General features: G+C 30.7%; 2 protein-coding genes and 1 long non-coding RNA gene across 3 annotated transcripts; 1 reads left to right on the top strand and 2 right to left on the bottom strand.

Moving 5' to 3' along the window:
• Window positions 1-3,864: 3,864 nt before the first annotated feature.
• Window positions 3,865-7,185, bottom strand: LOC137807517 (uncharacterized). Its single transcript, XM_068608197.1, has 4 exons — window positions 5,900-7,185; window positions 4,572-4,751; window positions 4,426-4,477; window positions 3,865-4,300 (listed from the first exon to the last, which is right to left on the bottom strand). The coding sequence occupies exons 1-4, from the start codon at window positions 6,157-6,159 to the stop codon at window positions 4,208-4,210; spliced, it is 585 nt and encodes a 194-aa protein (XP_068464298.1). The 5' UTR covers window positions 6,160-7,185; the 3' UTR covers window positions 3,865-4,207.
• A 5,615-nt stretch (window positions 7,186-12,800) lies between these two features.
• On the top strand, window positions 12,801-13,900 carry LOC137807515 (glyoxylase I 4-like). The gene is made up of 3 exons (XM_068608196.1): window positions 12,801-13,096; window positions 13,317-13,422; window positions 13,522-13,900. The coding sequence occupies exons 1-3, from the start codon at window positions 12,954-12,956 to the stop codon at window positions 13,774-13,776; spliced, it is 504 nt and encodes a 167-aa protein (XP_068464297.1). The 5' UTR covers window positions 12,801-12,953; the 3' UTR covers window positions 13,777-13,900.
• LOC137807516 (uncharacterized) lies at window positions 13,241-15,511 on the bottom strand. The gene is made up of 2 exons (XR_011080545.1): window positions 15,315-15,511; window positions 13,241-14,839 (listed from the first exon to the last, which is right to left on the bottom strand). It is a non-coding gene; the product is annotated as an uncharacterized lncRNA (long non-coding RNA).
• Between the last annotated feature and the right edge of the window lie 6,043 nt (window positions 15,512-21,554).

Here is a 21,554-nt window from a genome sequence, read left to right as displayed (position 1 = left end):
AAGCAGATTGCTAGTTCGGTAACAAGTTGATATCGGTGTTAATCATACTAACTCCAAAATTACCAAGTAATGTTTTTGTAAGGATAATCAGAACACCTAAACTGAGAGGATAAAAATCTAATAAAGCATATATGGTTCAAGTATTTTTAAATTAATGAATTTTTTTAAGAGATGCTTATGAATGGAATTTAACCATTCATACTTTTAAGTTAATGAGTGTGGTTTGTGATCATGCATGTTGTGTTTCACTCATTAGAAGTTTAGCAGAGGTCCTACCGCTGGGGATAAGAAGGGGACTGTGGTGTCCTCTTTTTTATTTAATTTATATAATCCCCAATATATAATGCCATTGTAGATGAAGTTACGCGCTATATCTTCATTATCTTATCACTCTCTCATGCTCATTCAATAAACTTGAAGAAAAAGGTGCATGCACTTTAAAAATAGAAGAATGGTATACAATCTCATTTTTTTTATACAACCACGTTACAACTTCCAATATTATTATTTTAATATTTTTTATATTATTTAATTATAAATTTATTTTTTACTATATATATTTATTTCTAAACGGTAAGTATTGTATACAACTTTGAGTTATCACACTCTCATTTTACTTTAAAAATATTTAGAAGTCCTCCTATTGCCCTTGGTTGTTGAAGTATTTTACCTTTAGCTTGCAAGTTTTTCCAAAAATCTGCTACAACTCTAACTACGGCCTAATTCTTTAGTCCAGAGTCCTAACAAATGGGATATGAGTGCAGTGCAGTACAGTATCTTATTTGCAAAGATACGTTTCTGGAGTGAGCCATGCTTTTCCACATCAGTGGGATTTCATTCCTCATATAAGTCCTTACCATGAAACACCTTTCCAGCTGGACACTCCTATCACATGTTAGAGCTCTTTTAGGCTTTAGCAACTTAGGAGTATAATCTTTCAACCTCCATGACCATTAAGCAGACAATGTCCTTTTTATATTCCCATTTGAAGCAATAATTCCAATTACATGACGTAACTTAAATGGCCCCACCCAACTCTATTTCTTTCTGCCTAAAACTTTCTACACTCCTCAAAAGTTTAAGACAGATCGGCTAATGGAATATGGTATTGATTAAACCCCACTTTCGGTAACAATTTCTTCATCATGATGTTGTGTGATGCACAATACACGAGAGTAATTAATTAAAAATCACAATGGATCTTTACCTGAACTGAACTCCATGGCTCTACAAATGAATGATGAGAACAAATATATCACATACAAGATATTGCTTAGCTTGGTTAATTGAAAAATTATGACCTTTTTTGCATTCAACAATGGCGGGTCCAATCAAGGAAACGTAACCACTATCAGAAACATTACATATTGTCCGTTTCATTTGAACCTACTAGTGGTGTTAGAAATCCAAGAAGATGGCCAACGCAAGGCCATGTGCATCCTTTGAAAAGCTGCACAATTCAACCCTATCATTGTCAAGAACGTTACTATCTATATTTCCCTTCTCAAAATACAGAGATTTGTCACAAAACGAAGCAGGGTGCAGACTTGGTAGTCACCATCATATTTAGCTAATGCTCTCATCCCATTTCGCAAAAAGCAGAATTCTTTTTGGGTGCCTCCCTATCATAAACAGTTTCAATTTTTTATTTAAATAACTTTGAGAATTCAGTTTATATCAATAATGGTATTCCCAAAAATGTGTTGAGCCCTAAGGATGAGAAGGATGAAGGAGCCACTTTTCCTTTTTGAAGAAGGAGAAATTGATGTGTAGAGATATCATTCTCAACCTCGGGGACAAGACATGTTGAGGTCCTTGTGTCGTGGGAGGCGCACAGTCCATGCATATTTCTGTGTGGCTCAACCTCAACCATTAAATTCCAAGGTATAAAGATTTATTTGAGACTAATTTCAAATAAAAAACAATTTTGATTAACCATTAAGATTAATATTTTTGTACTGGAATATTTTTACAGTCAACTAATATAAAACTATAATATATATTGTTTTTGAGATAGTAATTTTTAAAATAATGCGCGCGCGCACACACACATGTGGACGATGTTGTAAATCACCAGCCATACATAATTGATTGTAACAAGTTTATTTATTTCTTGTTATAGTACAACAAAAGTGGTGTACTGGTAATGGATTAATAAGAAAGAACTTCTTAAGAAAGAGTAAAACAGCGTATAATAATTCTTCCTCCCAAGTTTCTTCTAATAAGAAGACTTTGACATTGAAATAAGTTGGGATTTGTAAGAAGGCACTCTTCTCCCATCAAAATCTAATCTATGTTCTTCACAAGATAACCAAGTTACAAGAAGTTTCATTTGAACATTTTCCCCACTCAATTATTATTCTTTTATGAATTTTATCAATTAATTTATTTTCATATATTTTACCATTATAATCTTAAATTTTCACACATTTTAACTATAATGTATATTACCGAGAGTACCAGGTACGCTGAATGACTCTAGAACACATTGTCAAATACGTCAAATATCTCTAGAACATAATGTCTAATACGTCAAATATCTCTAGAACACAATGTCAAATAGTACTCAAATGCGGTTCGGGAAAATGTAATTAAAATAACATTTAATATATTCATTATCGAATACCTAGTACTAATTTGAGTTGAAGGACCTTTTACAGATATTCTTTTTGTTGACCAAATATCGACAATCGAATATTAAGAACCATATATGGAAGATCAAATAATACACGTGACAACAAAGACGTATTATTCTCAACCATGTTAAGTATCTAATTTATTTCTATAAAATGGCATCTTTTATGATTTTATTTTTCACAACATCGTGGCTTTCTTACTAACATAACGGACAAACTTATAGCAATTGAAAAATATGGTAGTAAAACGGGCAGAACAAAAAAAGTGATAAAACGTGCCAAAACTAAAAACTTAATGATAAAATATGTGAAAAAAGTGATAAAATATACCGTTAAATGTAAAAAATATATGGAAAATTGGATTTCCCCTTCCTGTTGAAGGGAAATTCCTTTGGGTCAACTAATTCGTATATTCAGCTTTAGTAAACGCCTCATATCCATCAACTGTTTTTATTTATTTAGTTGCTGGGAATGCCATTTACTTCAGCGTGAAATTGCAAAAACTGGCAGTGTCGAAACCAATTTAATGACATAATCAATCCAAAGAGGCCTGAAATCGTACAAAAACACGTCCCGTAATATTTGCTTACTTATTCTTGACTAAGAGAAGGTTAAACTACATATAATTTTCAAAAAAATTCTAAAAAACAAGTAAAAAGCAAAAAATAAGGAAGCGGGCAAACAAAGAAACTTCTATTTCAAAAGAGAAAATGTAAAAGAATAAAAAAATCTTAGTACCAATGTCTAACAGTGTGTGCATAGTTTGATTCGATTCAATTTTACAAGCAACAAAATTGAACTAATTTTATAAAATTAGTTTACTTTGGTCTACCAAATATGTATTACATAAATGTCAGAAAGTATACGTAAACTATGAAAATAAATCCCCTAAATCCATAACTTCATTTAGTCACACCAACAACCATATAAAGTAATCCCTCCTAGGAAAGAATAAAGTAACCTATGTACATAAAACATTCTTTTCTAAGAAAATGGCCAATGATTTTCATTTTTACATCTATGGGAGGACAGCATTAGGATATTCCCAACTTAACGTGATATTATCATGTGCCTAGATCAATCAAATATGGTACTTCTTCATTAACAAGATGTTAAAGCTACTCACAATAAATTGGTAAGATGACAATGTTACCTTTAAGAAAAATTTTAAGACAATCGTGCTTTTATGAGCAACATGGACAAGCTTTAAAACTTTTGAGAGCATATATGAACTTTTCTGCCAACGAGAAAAGGTGTAAAAATGCTGCTATGATATCATAAACTGAAGGTAAGCAACTGTTAGAACTGAACTCTTTACCCATAAGTCCTATATCTCTCTACCTGTAGCAACTAAGACCAGCCGCATTACCATCACCCTAACCTAATGAAATAGTAAGGATGAAAAAGAATATTAGCTCACTGTTAGCACTGGTTTAGGAAAGCATAACGTGTAATACATCATGCTACTTGGATACAAACTTCAAACCACATAGCAACCAATCACTCATTGACATGTGTTAGAAACTCTTATCATTTAAGTCAGTACTATTCCTCGCTTGAATCATGAGGGCTTAATCTGTACGGAGTTCATCATAGTATTGAGGCCGCAGTGTCCCAAAAATGAGGTAAGGGATTACTACCATGCATGCCATAAATAGTGTAAACTGCAGAGCATAGGGCAATGAGGTGATTAGCACATTTTACCTTTTGGCAGTATATAAAACAAGAATATATATAAATAGGAGCAAAAACATTAAAAGAAAAATGAAAAACAGAACTGTCGATATACCAGAAGAGGAAGTGTCAAGAAACTCCATATTGGCCACAAAGCAAAGGAAAACCTAGAGAAGCAAGCGATAGAGTCAATAAAATAAGGAAACGCCTTAACATAAAATACAATTGAGATATAACATGGAAGATCTGGCAGTGCCTTACAAGCAAAAGGAGATTATTCCAAATACTGTGGCGAATGGCAACACAGATAAGGTTGTTATTTCCCATTTTTTTAATCCCCATTTTTCATCAAACCTTCGAGCACTCCAGGCCAAGAAAGTTGTATAAATGAAAATTATTGTATTCAAACCAACACCTATCATCCCAAGATACAAAGGCAGTCTGCAATAAAATGAAGATTGCGAAAATTATGATAATGATACAAAGTAGTAGAATTTAATCTATCAGAGAAACACAACTAGTAAATTTTTAGATTCCTTTCATTATTTCAAATTTATACATCTTTTAAACATATACAACCACACTCATGTTAATGCATCACCAAGATATGTTTTCTTTTTTATAACTCGAGGGCAGGTAGATCCAATGAAATAGTATAATAAAGATCATTTCATATTCAAATATCCATTAGGATATTGTTTAGCTTAATATATCCATGGTAGATATATGCATGCCAATGGCCTGGGAATCGATAAGATTTAGAGAGTCACATCATATTATAGAATTGTGCTATGGGTTACAAAGTACGGACTATTTTTATGTTCAGGATTGATGATTTAATCTTTGCTTCGAATTAATTAGGGACAACAATCAAAAGGTTGTTTGAAAGTCAAAGTTAGAGAATAACAATGCAATCAAGACTTGAGTATCCTAATTGAAAAGAAACCATATCCCAGAGTTTCTCCAAGTCAAAAATGCACATAAATATCATCCCCTCTCCTCCATCCAAGAAATAGAAGAAAAGGCTAACCTGTTTTTTATTCTATAAATGAAGAGCATATGCTACTAAAATAAATTTTGCTTTCCCTATCATTTCTACAGTCTACACCTTCTAAAATGTACAATTTCACAATTATCCCAATGACACATTTTGGCCTAAGCATTGCCACAGAAATTAAGTAACAAATCACAGTGTACAGACCAATATCTTCAGTTTGGTCCTCATCAATGGTTCATGGCTCATAATGTTCTCAACTTGATGATAGTAGTCAAGATCAAGAAGCACTTCAACTAATGATAGGTAGGCCAAAAGTTTACGAGTTAGGCAGAACTATATATACTCAACCCCATATAATTCATATATTCAACATGTTCCTGAACAACCATAAGTCCCAAACCATGAGGTTTAAATAAGTCAAGAATTTGCAACTATTTGTTGATATCATGGTTGATAAAATAATTTTCCATGAATAATGCATACACTAGCCGCTTAGAAACAATGAACTATGAGATAATCGAAATACCAGTGGCAGTTGATGACTATAGTTCAAACCAATATGCATATAAGACTGCAATTTGAATGTCGTTACCTTCTAATTCGATTGTCGTGGCACAAAAGATGTATCATATTGGATTGTTGATCGCCAAAGTATAGAATAAAAGCAGCAGAAGCAAGCCAGAGAAAATTTTCCAGCATCTCAATCCACGTCTTAGGTGGAGGACTAGGGGCCAAAAAGGGACGGTGCCTCGAACATGCATCATCCTCTAGGTCATCACCACTACTTGCATACCCCTGGCTATGCCTCTGCCTCATAAGTCCACCACCCCCTCGCGGTGTTCCACCAGACATTGAAAATAAATTACACAAACACCACCTCCTAACAAGTTCCAATACAAACCACCACAACCTACCTAGATCCTGACCTGTCTATTCGCAAGACCAACCACCCATTATGCAATATAAAATACAATTTTCCACAAAATTAACAAATAAAACACCCCTAATCTAATTTAATCACTTCAAGAATTTTCCAATGATCTATCGTGCACTTCCCAAATCCCAATTACGGGCCACCAAGCAATCCCTTTTAGACGAAATTCATGACCTACAAATTCACAAAATACAACAGCAACCACAGCAACCGGGGCATAGAAATCATCGTCGCATATAAAAATCTCAACCTATGAATGATCACACCGGTGGAAGGAAAGGACGTCCAACAATGACCATCGCCAACCTCGAAACCCCGACCCAACAACGAAATCTCACCCAACAATAATAAAAAAAGGGGGAAACAGCGAATTGGGAATTGAATAATCTAACAGAACCGAAGAGGAGTAACTGAAAATTATTGGCAGAAACCCAGTTGACGCAGGACGGCCTTAACACTGAATCCCGAAGAAAGACACGATCTTGATTTGATTGGAGCTACCCAAAAGCTGAATCTGCGATTGGGTTGCAGAGATGAATGGAAGGAAGGAGGGTTTGGCAGTTGTTGGGGGTGGGCGCGCGCACATGCGTGTGCGTTTTTTCTCCTGATAGAGTAAGAATTAGGAAATAGGAAATAGGAAAGACAAAGAAGACAAAGGTATCAGAGTTACGGTACTCTTCCAAGTTCCTCCATAAAAATAATAAGGATTTGTTGATGTAAGTAAGGGAGATTCGTTTCGTGTGTCTATTTATTCAGGAACCTTTGGAATCTTCCTCCAACTCTTTTTCATTTCAAAAACATTTCATGCTCAATCTTTTATTAAACATAACAAAAACACGTGGAAGCTTGATGACAACAAGATCAAACTCTATTTCTCTTTTCTGAAAAGAATAGTGTTAATTACTCCATATCTCGTCAATATGGTATCATATGAACAGATTCTCAGCAAATTTGGAGTTAAGAGTTTATATTTGATATATTTTAGGATGCTTGATTGTAGATTTCTATTAATGAACTCTCATTTTATTTTATTTTCCAGAAATATCTTCAAAACACACTTGTACAACATTCACTTTTTTTTAAGTTTTTTCAGGATGAAGTTAGAATGTATTCCCAAAAATGAAAATTTTCAATAAATAAATATTTGCTTCAAATAATACTAGAAAATTATTAATTTCACGATTACAAAAAAATTCAAATTATTGAGACTTTCTATTAGAAGATGCAGACAATAATATTGAAATCGGTGGTTTAAAATCAAATAAGCAAGGAGAATTTCTAATCTAAGAGGTATTCTTTTTCTTATAATGTTTTTGGTTGAATTGAATGGAGGGAAGAAACTTTACCAGACGACAAATAATTTTTTTCAAAATTGTCTGATGACAGAATGAAGAAGGTAACCCTTTTCTTATAATTCATAATGGAAGGGACAGATTTTCAAAATCACTTAACTTTTATATCTAATAATTTTATGTTTCAAAATATATAATTATTTTGTTATCTCAGATTGTTTTATATCACCTCTCTTCCCTTCCCATATTTGATGGGAGCAACAAAATTGGATGAGGGGAAATTTTGTTTTCCTTATTCCTTCATCCTTTAAAAATTGAATCAAATAAGAAAAGTTTAAAAAAAAATTCTTCCCTTGTTGGAAAGGAGTGATATATGTTGTTGGGATTCTTGAGTTAGAATAATTCTTTGGAAGTGGAACATATTAAACCATCTTAAGACAAATTTATAATATCTGGGTTTTGACAAATGTAACCCTGAAACTTGTTATGCCATGGGAATAGCAACACTAGATTCCTAAGGTTTTGGAAGGTAATTTGTGATTTGATCATCCTTCAGTTCTGCGTGTCTTAGTTGTTGACATTTGCCTTGTTTTCATGGAATCTTCCTAAAATCTAGTGATGTCAAGTTTATGAAAGTTTTGAGAATGTTTTTAGTTAACGAGTTTTTGGACACGTCAATCATTGACAATTGCTCACAACATAAGGTTTTTGAGGTTCTCAATGATTCCCAAATTGCTTAAAATGGACCCAGTGATAGAGTTCTCATAAATACATGTCCTAGGTACTACTACTATCTGAGATCTACTTATATATTAAAACTTTAATTTCTACGTAAACTAACATTATTTCAATGCTGATGTTAATTTAAAATAGATATACTTACATTAAAATTTCTATAATAATAATATTAACAAATACAATGTTAATAAATGAAAGATCACTTAAATTTGTACTTTTTTTTACCCTTTTTAAGTAAATAAATTGTAGGTATACTTCGCGAAAAAAAAAACTGAAAACTAGTTGACGTTCTCTGACTTTTTTTTTCTTCTGAAATTTCCTGTGTCAATCACTAATTCTTTTGTCGCATATTTCTCAGTTCTATATTTTCTTGCGTGAAAAAAAAAGAGTAAAATTATATTTTTAATGTCTGAAATCCGAATAATTTTGATTTTTGTGTCTTCAACTTTAAGAAATAGTCTTTCAAAATTGAAAAAAATGATTTTAATCTCTAAACTAAAATAAGATTTTTAGGATTTAAGATAATACATAATGCAGTTTAAGGTTTAAAATTGACTATAATCCTTCCAAATTAATGTTTAGGAGTTAAAATCATACTTTTTATAAGAAAAATTAAATTGAGAACTAAGTTAAAATTACCCCTAAATTTTGAAGATTTAAAATAATTGAACCTAAAAAAATATGTGATCCAAATCCTTACAATATAACTTGATGTTGATATAGATTTGAATAATGTGAGCAACTCACTTCCATCTCTTTATACAGCAGGTTCCCTATGATTTGTTAGGAATTGATTAATGTTTCAACTCATGTAATTTATCATCATGCTAGTATGATTCTTTTGTCTTCCAATAAATATTGTAAATACACACTTGAATAAGTTTGTTGACCATTTCTTTAAGCGTATTTTATTCTCCCGATAATTTTTATTACAAATATCGTTTAAAAATTTCTAAAGATGTCAAAGAATGTGCTTCTAACATTATGAATATCCTCATTATCTATACTAGCAAAAATACACACTCTTTCGTACTGGTGTATTTGATTTTTTTATTTTTATTATTTATTTATATTTATGTTTAATATTAAAATTTAAATAAAAAAATTATCATTATTTGTACATTTATTTATATTAAATGTATAAATTTATAATTTATTTTAATAAATACAAATACATATGAAAAAATACGTAAAATTCATACATTATCTATACATTATCTAAGTGCTGTATTGTGATTAAAACATAATTAACATAATAGTTATATATAATAATAACTTAATCATAATTAAATTTATCATATAACAATTATAATTATTCAGGAAAATTTAACTCTATAATCTATTTATATATTATAATAATTTATTATATAAAGTTATAAAATCGATAATTTATAATTATTATATATTTAATTTTTTATTGTTATCATTATCATGTATGTATTTATTAAAATAAATTACAAATTCATATATTAACACGATTAAAGTGCCTAATTTTATAATAATTACTTTAAAAATCATATATAACACTATCAATAAAATCAATTTGATTTGGAAAAAAATCTGAATCAAATATAAAAATTGATTATTCGATCATAATTCATTTGAAGTAAATATAAAATTTAATCAAATTAAATAATATTAAATTAATCATATTATATTTTTCTTATTCATGAATTTTCAACCATAACTAATTCGATGTTTACGCTCTGCACATATTTAATAAAGGAGTTTAATTTGATTCATGCAATCATGAAAGTAAATAATACATATAAATTATTTATATTTTTGAGTATTAATTTTTTATATAATGTATAATAATTATTTTCTTAAAAAGAGTTATGTCAGAGAAAATTTCTAATCAATTGATAATACAACTTTTCGTATACTTATTAAATTCTAATCAGGAGATAAAGTAATTAAATAAATTAACTTCCAAAAGGTAAAAAGAAAAAGAAGCAGATAGTTATTTATGTACGATATAGCGATAAAATAACTCAATAAATTGAATAATATTTTATTTATTGATTTTTTGCCATAAAATTTTAAAAAAAGCGGTTCTTGACAACTGCAAAATTGGTCTTATAACTAAAATGGTTATTGGCCTCATAACCAAAATGGTTATAAATTAAAAGATACACACAAAACACAAAAAGTATACAACGTAAAATTAATAAACAATTTTAATAGTGAAATAATACAATACTTACAACATCCAAAACTATATAATCTAAACATAAAATATCCTTAACTAAGTACAAAGACATCAACATTCAAATTTTTACCAATTATTGTTATTCAACTTAAAGTAGACACATTCGTATGAGCACTTTCTCCTCCAATGTTAGTTTGGGTAGTTGTATCCACGACAATGATAACTTCCATTGGTGGAAGTTCCCATGTCCAAGTTCAGGTCATGATAAATGAACATGCATTATTAGGTCCAATATCAAGCTCATGTCCAATATTTGGGGATATGACGTCAGACATGGCGGAGTTGTGTCAATCTCGGCCCGTGGGTCTGCCTAACAACGACATATTGCTTAGTGACAGCATTTTCCATCTCATCATATTTTATCTTCTCTTGTTTTTTCTGGATAGCCATATTCTTTTCCTTTTCATCATGTACACTCATGTGTTCACTATTAAAAATAAACTGTGGTTGATTAAAGATGTTCATAAATGCATAAGGATTAACCTTATCATGAAGAGTGACTTTGGTTTTCTCCAACCCAAACTTGCAGAGGAACCATTGTTAGTTGCAGTTTCTTTCACGATCTCCATGACTTTCTTTACTGCCTGTATTTTCAATGTTTTGTTTTCTTCTTCTTTTTCTTTAAAACTCTTTATATAGACTCAAGTGTAACATCTCATATCGATAAAATTGGAAAGTAATGATATAAAAAAATAGTTAATAGAAAAATCTCCATTGTTATAGATTAGCCAAAAAAACATGGGTAAGGCGAATGTGTTTTCATATTTTTATTAGATTAAAAGATACAATTTTTTTTTATAATTTAAATATATATATATATATATATTTAATATATATAGTTTTGTAAAAATGATATTAATAAAATTATCTAATTAAAAAATAAATATAATTTTTTATTTTAAAGAGAGTTATTTTAGTTTAAGAAAATGGTTACTAAACGGTATCAATTTGTGTAAAAAAAGGAAAAGTCATCTTTATTAATATTATAGATATTTTTCACCACTTATAACGAAAATTATAACACTTACCGTTCAATGAATTCAATTTAATATTAATATGCAAAATTACAACATTATGATCAAACACTAAGGATAAAGATCCAATATTTGGAGGACATTGCTCGAATTATCACGTTGGTAAGATTTTCTTAATAATATGCACATTTATCTTAATTAACCATGTGATTATGATTGCTTTAAATGACTAATGAGTTTTTTTTAACAAACCACACTTGAAGTTGTCATTCAAAGTGTGGTTTACATCAATACTTAAAACTACTCTGTTGTCCAAGACGTTTTTATCATCACGATGTGCTATTATCATTTGGTTTTAACAAGTTTTTCATAGAACATGCCAAATGGTATGTGAATGGTAAAGGTGGATGTTAAATATTTCCTTATGCTTCTCCATCGGGGAAGGAGTGTCGCTTAATCATTAACAGCAAGAAAATGGATGGGGCTGCAGATCCTGTTCATAGTAGAGCCCAACCTAAGAATCTAAGTTTGCTTACGGGTATCAAGTGAACAAAGGCTTTTAGAACCTTCCCTGCAACTGCACTTTGTTTTGTTGTGTCCATCTATATTATAAAGTGTGAATAGAATACATTCTTAGCAGTTGGAATTGAGTGTTATAATATATACAGTTCCAAATTACATATATGCTATAAATCTATATAATTGCAATTTTCAGGTTTTGTGAATAGTGCATAATTACAGTACAAACCTTTTTAAAATAATTAAATTTTATATTTAAATGAATTATTTTCGAAATTCAATACAAATATACAATATAATAATTTTCAATTCTTCTTCTTCTTCTTCCTATTATTATTATTATTATTATTATTTTATTTACATGAGATTATAATTCGACCGTGGTATTTTGACTTTTGAGTATAAACTAAGATTTAATTAAATTTTAATAAAAATATTTTAATTTTTTAAATCATGAATTAAAATGATAAAAGTAATAATTTTGAAGTAATAGAAACTTTCAGTTGTTTTATATTGACGGTTATCTGCGTTTGAATTGTGCATGTTTCTTCATGCTTATCCGTAGTTGTAGCATGACAAATTTTTGTCCGCTGCTAAAAGCAATAGACTAGGTCACTAAGACACACACAAACTTACGTGTCGGTAAACAAGATAAGTGTTACTTGTTGTCCAGACCTGATTCATCAACAAGAAATCTACGTGTAACGAAATCGTCGTTCGAATCCAATCCAAATTCCAACATGAAACTTCTAAAACATGCAGGAAAATAAATATTTGTCTATCCTCAACCAGGAACTATAAATAGAAGCACGCATAACATTGCCCCACCTCGCTTTTCCCTATCTTATCAACAATATTCTTTGATACGCTTGAAACTAATTTTCGCACCGCCATATACCTCTCAGAACCAGTTTCTCATTTCGTTTCTTCTTAATTCTTGTTCTCATTGGTAGAACCCAAAAGGGACAGAAGGAATAATGTCGAATCCTTTGCAACTCAAGTCATTGAATCATATCTCTATTGTGTGTGCATCACTGGAGAAGTCCGTTGAGTTTTACGTAAACGTTCTCGGATTTTCTCCTATTCAAAGACCTAGCTCGTTAGACTTCAACGGTGCATGGTAAGATTAATCATTTCTATTGCTGTTGCCATATATCATTACAAAATTTCATAGACTTGAGGAGATATGTTTCCACCATTCAAAACTATTTTGACAAAATTTTTGGTTAATTCAGTATGCTCTTAATCAAAGCAAAAGCAAGTAAAACAAAAAGAAGCCCTTATTGTTTTGCATAGAAGTTGAATAATAATTGGCTTTTTGTTTGTATTGATCCTGGTAGGTTATTCAATTATGGCATCGGAATACACCTTCTCCAATCAGAAGACCCACGAGGCATGCCCAAAACTACTCCCATTAATCCTAAGGACAACCACATTTCTTTCCAAGTATTTTTCTCTCTCTGTGCCATTTCACCTTAAATGCATAGTCATTATAATACATGTGTACGTCTTAATACTTAACGAACGAATTGTGCATTGTTGCAGTGTGAAAGTATAGCAGCTGTGGAGAAAAGACTGAAGCAAATGGAGATAGAGTACGTGAAGAGCAGAGTAGAGGAAAGCGGAATCTACGTTGATCAGCTATTCTTCCATGACCCAGATGGCATGATGATTGAAATCTGCAACTGTGACAATATCCCTGTGGTGCCTTTATCAGAGGACAAAGTATGGTCATGCTCACGCTTCAATTGCAATATTCAAAACCGGCAGCGCCAGATTCAACAAATGATCCCAATGTAGTCACAACACAAGCTGCAATGACATGCCTGCTCTCAATCCTCATCAGTTATTCTACACTATTATCACTTGTAAATTATGTTGTATGTTAGCAATAGTAATCAAATTTTCTTCATCATCATAAAAACCTTTCTTCAACGTTTTTCTCGTTTATCGAGCTGTTGTAGTACCAGCAACGCCATCACCTACCTTCACTTGTCTGACCTGCGTATGAATTGATTACCCATACTCCTAGCTGTCTAAGATCACAATTTCTGATAGATTGTGAACTCCGTGATAAAATTGTACGCATAATGCCCGAGTTCCAGATTCAAGAATTGAACGTATAAATTCATTCATATTCTTCAAGGAATTTTCCAAACAATGTTTTTAGGATATACATGTTGTTCCCATAATAATTTGGGCAGCATAACTAACAAGTTTTTAATAAAACTAACAAAATTTATACGTTTTTACCTTAATTTAAGTCAGAAACTCGCAAAAAATAAATGTATAAAGTTTACTTACAAAACGAGCAAGTTAGATATAAAATATGATTTTCAATAATAATTTGCGACAACATATCTACCAATTCTTGTAGTAATGAAGCTTAATTAGAAACTCACATAAGGAAGAAGAAACATTAGTATGATAAAACTCTTTCATTTATAATAAGTTTTTTTTTTTAAATCTATTGAAAACCGAGTTTAAGAATGAATTTTGACCAAATCTAAAAAGATGAAAAAGGAAGAAGAAAACATGGAAGAGAAGAGTATGATAAAACACTTTCATTTATACTAAGTGTTTATTAAATCTGTTGTAAACTAAGTTAAGGAATAAATGTAGACCAAATCTTTAAATTAAGTTTCAGAAGGATCAAATCAAATTAAATATGCTTTTAACAACCACTAAATTATTTTAAAAATATTTTTCAATTTAATAAAAATTTGAAATATCGACAAAATTGCAACATTTACCCTTGGAGTCTGGTGTGGTGATTTGTCTCAATGGAGGCCTTAGCTTCTCAGCCCCATGTTTGCAGAGAGAAATAAACTATGATTTTGGGAAAGTATCATAGAGAAGGCCACTGCACATGATGTGTATATTTTAAGGAAAAAAAGGTGGATGAAGAAATGCGTTGAATTTCTTGAAATAACAACTGGTGTGGTTCTTGAACAGCAAGAATTTTCTTGGCAAGACAAAGAAGTGATACATTACTATATTTTTTTCAATAATTGAATGAATTTGGATACACTAAAGGACGAAGAGAAAGTTCCTTTTTTCTCAAGGTAAGGTAGAATTTCTCAAATTAAAAATTCACGAAGATCTAGTGGAGAGTGCTTAGCAACTAGAGCACGCTCTCTGTATTTAAAAATAAAGCAATTGGGGTACCGTAGAATGGAGAAACAGTTCAATGGACAGATAATTTAATAGCCTTGGTTATGCTACTCATGTTCAAGCATATTCAATAAAAATTGAAGATGTGAAAAGAAAAATAAGTTTGACCATAATATAAAGAGGCAAACGGAGATTGAGAGAATGATGAAATACTTAGTTTGTACCTTTGCAAAGTGAAAATGGGTGAAATTGAATAGTTGAATATAGGAAGAGAATGAGGTAGATAGAGAAAAGTGAAGAAGAAGGAGCTCCCTTCAGTCCAAAACAGCATGAAGTTGATGCAGAGGGTGTTTTGGGCTGCAAGTGAACTCCTATTTCTGCATCTTTCACGACGGTTGAACAAATAGAGATGAATGGGAGTGTAGGTAAGAGGGAAAAGGAGGTGATTTATAAGCACTTTACCTTTGATTCAATTAATGGTCAAAATAATTCAGTTCAATTAAATTTGATGCATCTAGAAAACAGAAATTAGGTACTCATTTATAACTGAACCTACCGTTACTAGGCACAGAGTACCCTCCTTTGTTTACAACTCTAGCTTTACTTGTCCCTCAAGGGATAGTACCTAGCCACCATAGGCATAGCTGTAAAATCATTCTTCATTTCATCACTTCCTCCATCCTCTTTCCTCTTTCCTCTTTCCTTACCAAAACAACCAACTAAACTAACCAATTTTCTATATACATCGCAAAATCCAAATATAATATTACGGATCTATTTCATTCATCACTCCAATTTCTTACTTTATTTTTTACTCTGTTTAGGAATCAAATTCAAAAATTAAAATATAAATGCTAGCTAATCAGGTTTTAATTTTGGATTAAAACTAATAATACAACATTCATTTACACCATATCAAGATTAACACCAAGATAGAAAGTTTTTAACAACATTAAATTATAAAAGTTCTTTATTCAGAAAATTACTATTTTAATACGAGTTCCTTCAAATTAGAGAAACGGAAAGAAACACTTCTTGGAAATGTTCTAAATCATTGTGCACTTATAATAAGGTTATTTTTTTTTTCCTTTTACCTTTGAGATATGAAGTTTTGTTCTACCTTCTTCTCTTCTATTATGGTTCACAAAATTTGTATCCTTATAAAAGCTTTTTTTTTTTCCTCCAACAAATTATTTATGTTGTGTTTGGTAGGGATAAAAATAATTAATACAATAAAATTATACGAGAAATAAAATAAAAATTTAAGAAGTGTTTGATTGAAAAAAGAGAGAATAAATTTAGATAAAAAATTAAAAATAATAGTTTCACCACTTTTAAAATATTTCTTTCTTTTTTTCTTCTCCCATTAAATACTTGATTTTTTTTTCTCAAAATAAATTTGTTTCGGAAAAAAATTACTCAAATAAACCAATACCTAGACTTGTTTATTGTTTACCTTAAAAATTTGGTTATTTGGGGACCAAATTCTTAACGTACTCATTCTTACGACAGAAAACTAGCCAAAATTCAGTTTCTAATAAGCTGAACTATGGTATGATTTTTTCAATTATTGTAAAAAAATTGTGGTACAATTAAGTATTGAGAATTCCGCTTCCTAAGAATTGAATTGTCAACGTGTGAACAGTAAATAGGCTTACTTTCTAAATTAAAATGGAGAAGAGTTTATTTGGATAATTTTCTTAAAAATGAGTATACTTTAAAAAAAAATTCTAAATACTTTATATTATTCTTATCATTCTCTTTCTTCAATACTAAAGAATGATTTATAGTAACTGAGAGAATAATGGATAGAAAGAAAATAAGTAGAAAGTGAGATGATTTTTAAAATTATATGATAAAAGCTAAAAAAATATATATACATATATATATATATATATTAAATAATAATAACTGAAAAGATAAAAAAAAATTGTCTTTCTATATTAAAATATTATTTTTGATAATATTAATTTTAATAGTAAATTAAACATAAAAAACATTTTCAAAGGCACATCATAAATTATTAAGGACGAGATTTGCGTTCCTAGGGTGATGGCATGATGCTTTATTGAGCACAGGATAGGAAATGCATTTACATCTAAAAGAAAATAGAGTTTTAATTTAAGCGACTTAATTTTAGAAAAAATAGAATTGCTTAATGGTACGAATAATTTGAATGAAATTGCGTATAAAGGAAATTATTGTTCGTTTTGGAATGTTTTCTCCACACTAGCCTCTACCAATGATGTCTTAATTCACATTTTGAGGCTAATGGCTTTGTTTCTTAATCCCGATTTAATAGTTTTGGCATATGTCTTTTCTTATTCAGTTATAGACTATAGGTGCACATTTCAAACCTATTTTTTCTTTATTGATATTAAAGAATTCTAAAGAAGGCTTTCCCACTTCATATGGCATTGTTTCTTGAATAAAACATTTGTGTTACTTAGCGGTGCTCTTTAACGTAGACATTTGTTTAATGGTATGTATTATTTGGACGAAACTTTGCATAAGTATTAAGGAGATGGTGGTGTTTCCGTTTCCTTTAAGAATTACTTTTTTTCTTCTATATTTTATTAAAGGTTCAATAAAAAAGAGTTTCTCACTTTATTTGTGCGTAAAACATTCGCGTATCATATAGCGTGCTCTTTAACGTAATTTATCACTTGCAGTATATTTTTATCTTTTAGCATTCTAAATTGCAACACGTTTATAAGAAATTTGTCATAACCCCAATAATCATGTTGTCCATATTATTTACCCAAATTTGTCTCATTTAAATTTAATATCGGTAGCTCATGTGTCAAAATTTCACTTTATATTAATGAACTAGAATGATAAAATAGTTAAGAAAGAGGTTCAAGAATTTGGTTATATGTTTTTCAGGTCATAAACCAAACGCTTAATACTTATGTCTCATAATTAATTTGGATATTATTTTTTAAAGAAGTTAATATTGTTTCTAAGTTTTGGATTAAAAAGATGAAAAAAAAATTATTAAATGAAAACGTTTTTCTAAAACAAGATTGAAAGTCAAAAAAAGGTTGACATCCAAAATAGGTTAACCCAAGTAGAAGTAATGTACAATAATATTATAAAATTGTATTACTTTAGATTAATGCAAACGAGAGTCCATCTGATTGAATTCTTGAGATTCAATCGTCAAAGAGTTGTCTCTTTTGTTGTCTTCTTTATAACTATGCTTTAGAAAATGTTCTTTTGTTTATCTTTGTTATTTTCATTTTTTTGGTTGCTTAGCCTACTTTTAGTAGTTTATTTTTTTTATTGAGTTGGTCTAGTCTTTCATTTCTTTTAGTTTTATGTTATTTTTCATATAATCATACTGTCTAATTTTAATAAAAAATAGTTAAGAAAGCAAGTTCATTGAAATAAATCATAAAAATAATAGGCTTCATCAAGAACTGCATAGGCAAAGCAATGAAGGAGAACAAGAAGGGGGCCAGAAGAACCCTAGTGGAAAGAGAGAAGAGAGAAGAAACCAGAGAAAAAAAAGAAAAGATGAAAGAGAATGCAAAACGAAAAATGACACGTATTTCGTAAAAGTAAAAAATAATTACACGGTTCAAATAGTAAAGCATAAGTGTATATATACGAAAGTTGTACCTAAGACAGTGGCGTTACAAAGAGTAGAACTGGTCCAACAAAGACCCATTACAATAGAGACCCATTACTAAAACTGCTGGACTTTATAAAAAAAGTAAAATTTATTTCTTTGAAGAAAGGAAACAATATAATTGAACACTACTAGGGAAACAAAAGAATGATAATTTTCAATTCATAATGCCTGTATAAGTTAACAAAAAGTTAGATATATTAGTAAAAAAACTGAATTCAATTTTTAAATTGATTTGAATTACATTATGTATAAATTAATAATCCAACTATATTTATTTTTTATGCTTTGAATGAACCAAAACCATGAAGAGATGACATTTCTAACCAAATACATTTGCATAAAAGCAAATCAAATATACTCACATATATATATATATATATTGTTTAATAAATAGACTTTAAATCTAAGTCAAATATCTGTAACAATGTTGGGATGAGTGTACTTGGATTCTACACTGTTTCTAATTATTAGCAGGGAATGAAGAGATAGTTAGAAAGGACAGGAACACAGTGAAGGATAATCTCCTCATACGTTGAAGGGAAACTGTCAGCCTAAAGAGAAGAGAAGAATCTGGGTATTATGCGATGACTTTGTGCTTGGCGCCTATACAACGTACATGTATGGGTAGAGATTTTGTATGAACAACGAACAACAAAGAACCTTGTACGATCAACGCTTTAATATTATGGGTTAAATTTGATGAAGATGGGAGGGGGTAGGGCAGTGTGAAACGTGGAAACAATGTATGAGGCTTATTGCTTTCGTCATCAATAGTGATTGTTTGAGCTGGTGTTGGAGGGGCCTCAATCAGGGATTCCATGGTCTCCTAAGTTGGTGGGGGCTCATTCAATCACTTAGGTACGTATACATAAGCATGAACCAAAACCCATCTATTTGCTTCTGCTCTCCAGGCAAAAGCATCTTCCAAACTAAACAAGCTTTGCTAGGATTTGTAACGAAATGATTCCCAAGTTAAGGAACTACAATCCAAAACCAGCCATCAATATCTTCAACAAACAAATCTTCCCCACAACAATACTAATTCCAATTCCCACCCAAGCATATACATCCCATGTGTGGCTCAAAATATTTATGGTCAGTTAAAGTTTAATTCATTTTAATATGCTTTATCAGATATACACACGCAACTGTTATTAAACAAATCTTTTGTTATTTTGTTTGTCAAATACATGATGCCAAATGCTTTCTCATTGATCGGTTGTGGGGTTATGCTTAAATTAATGACCTTGCTTTGGCCAGGGGTGACTCTACCCTAAAGATTAACTTACGTTTTGATCTCTCCTACTAAAATTCTGGCACTTATTTTAAACCTCCCTGATCTTATCTGAAAGGAGCTAGATTTTTTGTCTATCACAGAGATTGATTTTGACAAGCCAACATACAAGTAGTGTTGTGTTTGTTTTGTGATGATTCACTGTTTCAACGTTTGATCTTCCTATAATACGATGGAGCTTTTTTGTATTGTCGGCATTAACAGTTAATGGGTAATATCTGAGAAGGAAAAGTAGTGAGTTTTAGACTTACATTATAGAATTGAGATCTCACTGTTGTACCGTTAGAATATTCTAGTTTAGTGATTGGATTGGATTTGCTGAACAATGGAAATTATCAATTTGTCTCGAGCTTATTCATTTTCTTTTGCCATATAATATTTAACATGTTTTGTGATCATATCACAATTTCTTGAAAACTCTAGTGCTTACTGTGTAAGATATATAGTTTTTTCAAAACCTCAATGAACCTCGTAATTGGATGTGCCAGGGTCAATATAGTGAGAAATGCACTTCAGTAATTTGTAAAATACATCAATATGTGGTCAAGGTAGTTGACGAAGATTTCTTTTTTTTGGCTTCTTGACATGATAAACCGGAAAAACTATTTTTCAGATAAAGAGGTTAAAATACACCCAATTTATCTCACAAATATATTTTTTAAGGCGGAAGGAAAATAAAAAAAATTCAAAAATTCAAAAATTAACAAAATATTATTTTTATCTTGATTATAACACATCTATGTATAAACAGGAGTATTTAATTAATGAGGAGGACAACATTGAATAGAAAGAAGAGTAGAGGTAGCGAGATACTAGTTAGAATAATAAAGTTGACCACTAGTTTTGGTAGTCCCTAGTTGTAACTACATTTATTTTGATGTTGTATTTATCTTGATTTTTTATGGAGGGATGGTTGATTATATGGTTAGACAAGTTGTAAAGAGTGATAGGTGCTGCAGCAGTGTTGATAGATTTGTTTTTTGAGGTAGTTGAGGTGCAACTGTAGAGTTATATAAAATTGAATAGAGAGGATTGGGTGAATCTACCTCAGGCAGGGGAGGGAGACAAGAAGAAAGGGCCAAGAATGACAACATAAACATATGATGTGCTAATGTGTATACAAAAACCCTACCACAAATTACCAAACTATCACTCTCTTTCTCATAAATGTTGAACCACAAGTGACCCGGTCGTTATTGATTGTTGGCATAACCCTCAAACCATGTCCACCGGATAACTTTCAAGTGTTCGTGCAGGTTGATGATGAGGGGGGGATAAGTTTTGAGAGTTGAAAGTAGCATATACTAGATGGTGACCATTTTATGGGGGTTACCAAACAGATAGACGGTGAGAAGGGTAGGGGTCCATCCATGCTTGCATGTCTACAACCAACTCACTGCGAGACAAATATGCCCCAGAGGCTAATCATTAGTCCCACACCACAATGCCCATTATTATTTCATTTTAAACCACAAGATCAAATCTTGGGTAAAACAATATGTGTATATATAACATTACCTCTCCTTCACCGCA

Source organism: Phaseolus vulgaris, chromosome 3, assembly GCF_000499845.2.
Source record: "Phaseolus vulgaris cultivar G19833 chromosome 3, P. vulgaris v2.0, whole genome shotgun sequence".
Taxonomy (NCBI): Eukaryota; Viridiplantae; Streptophyta; class Magnoliopsida; order Fabales; family Fabaceae; genus Phaseolus; species Phaseolus vulgaris.
Note: the sequence above shows the minus strand (reverse complement) of the source record. Positions and strands in the feature narration are given on the sequence as shown.